The following is a 7,245-nucleotide window of genomic DNA, read 5'->3' on the forward strand; positions in this document are numbered from 1 at the left end:
CGAATACAAAATAACACAAACGCTTACAGACACTTATTTTCACACTAGAAAATATTACCATCTGATTATATGCAGGTCCTATATATTCACCTATGTAATATCATACTTACAATAAAACATACACCGATATTCAAGTACAGTCAAATATTTTAGAATGTACGTACACAAAGTATATGTAGGATATGGGAGGTAATTGACTGACTCTTTAAAAAAAAAACGTTAGCTACAAAGATAAAGTTCTATCAGTAATTTTCAAGATATCCCTTGTCGAACCAAAACAAAATATGAAAATTGGTCTAAAACAAAGTTATGAAAGATATAGATCATCTTGAACATGCGTCATTTTTTTAATTGTATCCGCTTAACATTGTTAAAGTCAATCTTACAAAAATAAAGAAATTCTTAAGAATTCAATGCAATTATTCAATAGGAATTTCCTATTTTGGCAGTCTTTCATTCATTTCGAAATTACATTGTTTTGGTATCACTTACAAAGGATGCATATCAACCCATCCCATTTCTTGCACAGTGGTAACACACACAAATAACATACTTCTATATTGAAAAAGTTGTTTTGGAATTGAACAGCGTTATATTATAGACCCAATGATGGTACTTTGAATTTATACTTCATCCAAAATAATCTTGTAAATCTCGTCATGATGTCGATAAGAATTAATATGATATTTTGTTTGCTATTTTAATCGTTTTTTAAATATAATGCATCCTGGGAGAAATTTCAATAGTATAAACATATTTGTGGCTTACTCCCAGTAAATAAGATCGATCAATCGATCTTATTTACTGGGTGTAAGCCACAAATGTGTTTATACTATATTTCAATCGTGTAGAGTAAAACAATAAAATATTGAATTGTACAGTGGTGCCTATTATCCGGTATGGGGTCAGGATAGCTTAGTAAGCTAACAAAATCAAATAAAATGCTACATAATAACACAAAAAACAGTGGCATAACTACGGGTGAGGGGGCAATCGAAGAAAAATTTATCTTGCAAAAACTGATGCGTTGCCCCCCCCCCCGGTCCATAGTGGCAGTTTCTAAATCCACGCTATGTAGAAAGAGAGAATAATAACTTATGCTGGTGTTTCACTTTGAATGATTTTATTTTGTGCAGTGAGGTTATTGAATTAAAGTGTTGTGATACGTTCTGATTAATTTTGTTGAAGAGGAATTCTGAAGCTATCATAGCTCCGGAATTAAAATGCGTACGATATCCCTAACACTGCGTTCGTTCCGTTAAATAACATCTCAGTTTATTACAATACACGTCCAGTGGCATCTGTTTGGCTCTGAAACTCTACTGAACATGATAATCACTGGTTAACTGGAGTGGTGGATAGGTTAAATATGTAGAGCCTCTCCGATGTACAGAAGCCTAGCTCTCCTGATTGGAACTGCTGAAAGTAGTACCAAATTCTCTCAGACTTTTTAATCTTGTAATCAGAGATGACATTCTTGACGTGATTCAGGTCATTGGTGTACTCATCGATATTGAGCAGCCCTTCTGCGTGTCTAACAGAGGCAATCAGAACTAAATTACCTTTAGTCACACTAGCAAAGAGGATATGACCACTCGAACTGACTACTCTATGCGTAACATCACCCTGTTTATCGATACGGATTGTCGTTTTGCCATTCCGTTGAACGATCAATGAATCACGATAACTTGTGATTTGGCTTGGCTCATATGCATTACATTGAATCTCCCTGATCGCCTTCCCGCCTGCTGGTGAGAATACCTGGATCTTCTTGGCTCTCCTGTAGCTGACATAGATCAGATCATTACTGTCTACAGTGAGACCACCATGTCCACCGACACTGTCATCTAGAGTGTTGAATGAAACATCAAGCTTCTCATACTCTGATGTGTACAATGATATGTTATTAACTGTATTTCGTACAACATACCGACTATCAGAGAGGAATCCTAACCCACGGATACTAATATCCTTGAGCACCGTCTGCTGCAATTCCCCAACCTCAGAGAAGATTTCGATCCCTCCTTTGCAAAATCCAACAGCCATCTTACCGTTTTTCATAGCAGCCATGACATCCATACTACCTTTCTTTGATAGTGTAACATTGCATTTCGACTCGCATTTTACGAACCGGAGTTCACCCATGGATAATTGATCAGGATGGCTGATTGGTGTAAACGTCAGTTCCTCTGCACGATCAGCTACATCACTAGCAAGCTTCTTCTTGGGATCATTTTGATGTAGTACATTCTTCAATTCACCAGACAGTGAATCACGAATGGCAACAGCGTCCCCTTCTAGTGGGGCTTTCAAACTATTACTCGCCAATTCACTCGCACTCTCAATACTCGTAACCAACCTCTCATCAGCAACTTTCATGTTTTTCAAAATTTGACATAACTTCTCTTTCTGTGCATTGAATTGCTTGTTCATGATCGCATTCCTCTCTTTTATTTTGTTGATAGCCTCTTCGCATATCTTGTTCATTTTAGCATTTTCTCCATCGATGTGATCAGTGACACGCTTCAGCTGATTATCAACACATGTCATGTGATTCTTGACGGTTGTCGCTTTGGTCTTACCCAGAGCCTGTAGGGATTCAATGTTCTTCTTAAAGGAAGTATTGTACTCCCCCGCATCTTGAACTGTGTGGCCTTTCTTATCGTGGTAGAATATGCATCTCATACATATAAGCTTCTTACAAGTAGTGCATACATCTTTACATACATATTTTTCGTCATCTGATTCGTGTACTTCTTCTTGACAGTAGACCTTCTTCTTTAGGACCACCTTGCCCTCTCTGATGTCTTCGACACCCACTACTTTGTGTTTGAGATGAGGTGGCCATTTGCCGTGCAGCTCAAGACATGCGTTACACATATTCTTACCGCAGTCGCAGCAGAAGTGTACAGCTCTTGATTGCGTATCGCACATTTCACAGAGCTGTTGACTGTTCCTGACGTCATCAACAAGGGACATAAGAGGAACGTTTGTATTTAGATTTACAATATTGCCATCCCTTACATGCGTTGTGCCACGACATATTGGACATATTAATGTGTTTTCCTCGTCTTTTGATGAACATGCTAGAATATCACTAAGACATTTTTTACAGAACGTATGTGTGCATGATAACTGTTTAGGATCACTGAGAAGGTCTAAACAAATTGGACATTGCAGGTTACGAGAAACCGTGAGTTCAAATGATGCCATTACATTAACATAATCTCGAGATACTGCATTGTTTAAAACATTAGTGCCAACATAGAACAACTTTACCAATTAAACAGGTAGGAAAACACCCTTTTGACAATCTGTAATGGTATGATATTTCGACAACTCACACTGGGTCTTTTTTTTAACAGTTCAGAGCTGTGTGGACACATTTATTCGTAGTATCGGCCTGAGCACTACAAATCAGGATACCAATCGATTGGAATCGAATACTTCAAGAAGATGATAATCCTAGGTGATTTTAGTTAATGTGTCTCAACCCTGCTAGGTGATTGTATGTGCCCTTACGTGCTGAAATGAAACAGAAAATAAGTATATTTAAGTTATTATTGTAGGCTAAAAAACATTTATATCACTATATATTTCTTCAAATACTTGTATGTTAGATATGTTCGTTAAATTAATATTAATTTTTAAGTTATATTTTTTTCACATATTTTTTGAGATCTTAGTTTTGCATTACATGTTTATCAAACAAATAATACACCCTTGACTTTATCAATTAATACTTACAGACATTATCAGGAACTAATTAGAAATGAGCTTATTTTAAGCCAGTTCGCGGTTGCAGTCTGAGCATGAGCAGAAAAAGGTCATTGCAGATTTTAAAATACACGGAGACGAAATACTGGATACGTGCTCATGAAAGTTATGTAATCATTATTCATTCATGCACATTCAGTCCACTCCATGAAACACAGGAGGAAGTATTCTTTGCAAAGGGGAAACAAAGGCTATTTATCCAGGACCTCCATCGCTGTAGGAGAGATTATTTCAAAATTTATAAAGTGGGACCTCTTCATGTTTTGAAGATCTGTGGATATTCGGGGTCATTGCAGTAATGTGCTAACCGTGAACTGGTCTATTCATAGGTTATCATGTCAAGGTAGCCTACATTTTTCCTTCTATCTCCCTCCCCCCTCCCTCTCTCCCTCTCTCTCTCTCTCTCTCTCTCTCTCTCGTATCTGTGCATATTCCATAATGTAAATGTTCCTATGACGAATAAAATCAATCTTCATAACTTCGACAGAGAGAAAGGGCAATCATGCTGTTAGAGGGAATGGATAGAGATGGAAAATGAGAGAAGGAACTAAATGAATGAAGCATGTTGGTAAAAAACATATTTAAATACATATACCCCACTTCTATCCTTATAAGAGATATAGACATAATTTGTTGTCATTTTAGTCCAAAATTCTCATTTTTAGGGATCCATATTAGGGTTCAATTAAATCGAAGTGGAATCCATGCTCAAAATAAGGTAATCCACACTAATAAAGAGTCATTCAACCACAACGTAAGAGTGGATTCAGCTCTGATGCCCGCCCCCTTCACTCCGGGAACGAAGGGACCGCATGCGTGTTCCCAAAATCTCATGCTCGTAACAATGAAAAAGATCTACACATATTGACTTTACACACCGTACTTATGCTGAAGGGGGGGGTGCTAGGCAGGCGCGTACGCAGGGGGAGGGGGTTTACCCCCCCCCCCTTCAGTTTGTTTTGTGTGTGTATTTTGGAGCAACCCCCTCCCCCCTTTGTGATTTTTTTTTTTAGATTTAAAAATGTTAAAACCACCCCCTCCCCCCTTGAACAAATCATGCGTACACTACTGGTGCTAGGAACACGCATTATGCGTACCCTAAATAACACTGAGTGGGAGGGGCGGGTGGGCTCTGAAGGAAGTGAATCCTAATAGGACGACTAAACAAGTGAGTTTACACTCATATTGGAGTATTCGAATTTATCGAGCAAATCCATGGATGTAAAACTCACTTCAACTTTTACGATCACTCGCTATGGCGAAGTCTAGAAACAGATCTAGGTGATCCAGTACCCATGAGTCCTCTCTCTCTTTAATGTGTCAATAAGTATGTCGGATCTGCAAGATAAACATGATTAGTAAATCACAGAATAACATTTTGTAATTTCTATTCAAGGCACAGGAATATAACATAGCCTTTAATATGGATATCGTGATTAACTCTCGATTCAAATGATTCGAATTCTTCTTCTTCTTCTAATCCTTCTTTTCTTCGACTTCTTCTTCTCCTTCTACTTCTTCTTCTTCTTCTCCTGCTCCTTCTACTTCTTCTTCTTCTTCTCCTTCTCCTTCTCCTTCTTCTTCTCCTTCTCCTTCTTCTTCTTCTCCTTCTCCTTCTCCTTCTACTTCTTCTTCTCCTTCTCCTTCTTCTTCTTCTTCTCCTTCTCCTTCTACTTCTTCTTCTCCTTCTCCTTCTTCTCCTTCTCCTTCTCCTTCTCCTTCTTCTTCTCCTTCTCCTTCTTCTTCTTCTCCTTCTCCTTCTCCTTCTCCTTCTTTTTCTCCTTCTTCTCCTTCTCCTTCTTCTTCTCCTTCTTCTTCTCCTTCTCCTTCTTCTTCTCCTTCTCCTTCTCCTTCTCCTTCTTCTTCTCCTTCTTCTCCTTCTCCTTCTTCTTCTCCTTCTCCTTCTTCTTCTCCTTCTCCTTCTTCTTCTCCTTCTCCTTCTCCTTCTCCTTCTTCTTCTCCTTCTTCTCCTTCTCCTTCTTCTTCTCCTTCTCCTTCTTCTTCTCCTTCTCCTTCTTCTTCTTCTCCTTCTCCTTCTCCTTCTTCTTCTCCTTCTTCTTCTCCTTCTCCTTCTCCTTCTCCTTCTTTTCCTTCTTCTCCTCCCTCACATTCTTCTCATCCTTCTCAGAGTAATTTCGATTGTTATACAAAAAATTCGTAGACTCGTATGTTAAGAAAAATCTTAGAGCATTTTTGTGTTACTGCCATCAATGTTCAAACTATTGTATACTGAAATGCCGTTCATTACATTATTGTCCAGGATGATTATTTGAACGATAACTTCCTCATCTTTTCATAATCTTATTTTATTCTAAATGTGGTATGTAGATTTCTCGAAGGAGGACCCAAACACCAATTTCTTTGTTTTGCTACCTCTAATGTTTTGCATTGGGCGGATTTGGAGAAATCCCATTAGATGCGTGTAGACATTTTTGTTTACTTCTTCAAGAACCAATTAAAGTAAATTAAGATATCCAGCACATGATGAAGCCCGAGAACGTCCCCTCATCCGTTTGAAGACATGTTCGAATGAGAATCAGTAAAATTTGCAATGGATCTTCCAAGGTACACTGTGATCGTTTCCTTATACGAGGATTCCACTGTTCATATTGTTATGTTAGATATGTCGATTCCTTGAACATACATTATGTAGAGATTTCCCAAAGTTTTGCTCCATCCTTTCATTTTCTCATGCTCGCCAAAGTCAAAGAGTAGAAATGTCTTGCATTTCAAAATCAAAATATGGTCGCTTTGTCAAGCGTCTAGCTAACTGCAAGGGAAAAACAAATCTTCGGGTAAACTTTTTTGTTGAACACACTCATTTGAGGATGAAGTAGCGCATTTTAAGTGTGTAGAATTGGCAATTGCAAATTTGATGAGTGTACGGATCGCCTTGTACACATGCAACCGCTATACTTTGGACAAGAAATTTAGGCCTACTCTTTGTGGTGTGTATCCGTCAGGCTTCAACGCAGTGATCGCTAACAATTAACGTAGGCATTCTGTCAGCTTTTCCCAAGATAATTGTCATTAGACAGAAATAATGAATCATAATATATAATGAAGCAATCCGATCACCACATGCAAGTCATGTACATTTTCTAGGGAAAACGTGGCGTATACAGGTAATTGACTCTTCAAAAAGTCATCGTCATAATACATATTTTCTCACGGCAACTCTTTACTAACTGAGCGTCATGTAAGTTTTTAATGAAAACTTAAACATTGATTCTTCACCCCATCCCCCCCCCCCCCCGGGATCGACACCGATGATCTCAGTACATATTTTCTATGGATATAATTCTGCACCAGCTCGCGGCAACTCTTCACTAACTGAGCGTCATGTAAGTTTTCAATGAAAAACTTAAACATTGATTCTTCACCCCATCCCCCCCCCGCCCCTCCCCGGGATCGACACCCATGATCTCAGTACATATTTTCTATGGATATAATTCTGCACCAGCTCAT

The 7,245-nt window shown here is 38.4% G+C and overlaps 1 protein-coding gene across 1 annotated transcript; it reads right to left on the bottom strand.

The window, feature by feature from the left end:
* Positions 1 to 1,335: 1,335 nt before the first annotated feature.
* On the bottom strand, positions 1,336 to 3,469 carry LOC105437858. Its single transcript, XM_011664958.2, has one exon. The coding sequence runs from the start codon at positions 3,211 to 3,213 to the stop codon at positions 1,336 to 1,338; it is 1,878 nt and encodes a 625-aa protein (XP_011663260.2). The 5' UTR covers positions 3,214 to 3,469.
* Positions 3,470 to 7,245: the final 3,776 nt, after the last annotated feature.

The sequence above is a fragment of the Strongylocentrotus purpuratus genome, unplaced genomic scaffold, assembly GCF_000002235.5.
Source record: "Strongylocentrotus purpuratus isolate Spur 01 unplaced genomic scaffold, Spur_5.0 spur5_scaffold_2, whole genome shotgun sequence".
In the NCBI taxonomy this organism is placed as follows: Eukaryota; Metazoa; Echinodermata; class Echinoidea; order Camarodonta; family Strongylocentrotidae; genus Strongylocentrotus; species Strongylocentrotus purpuratus.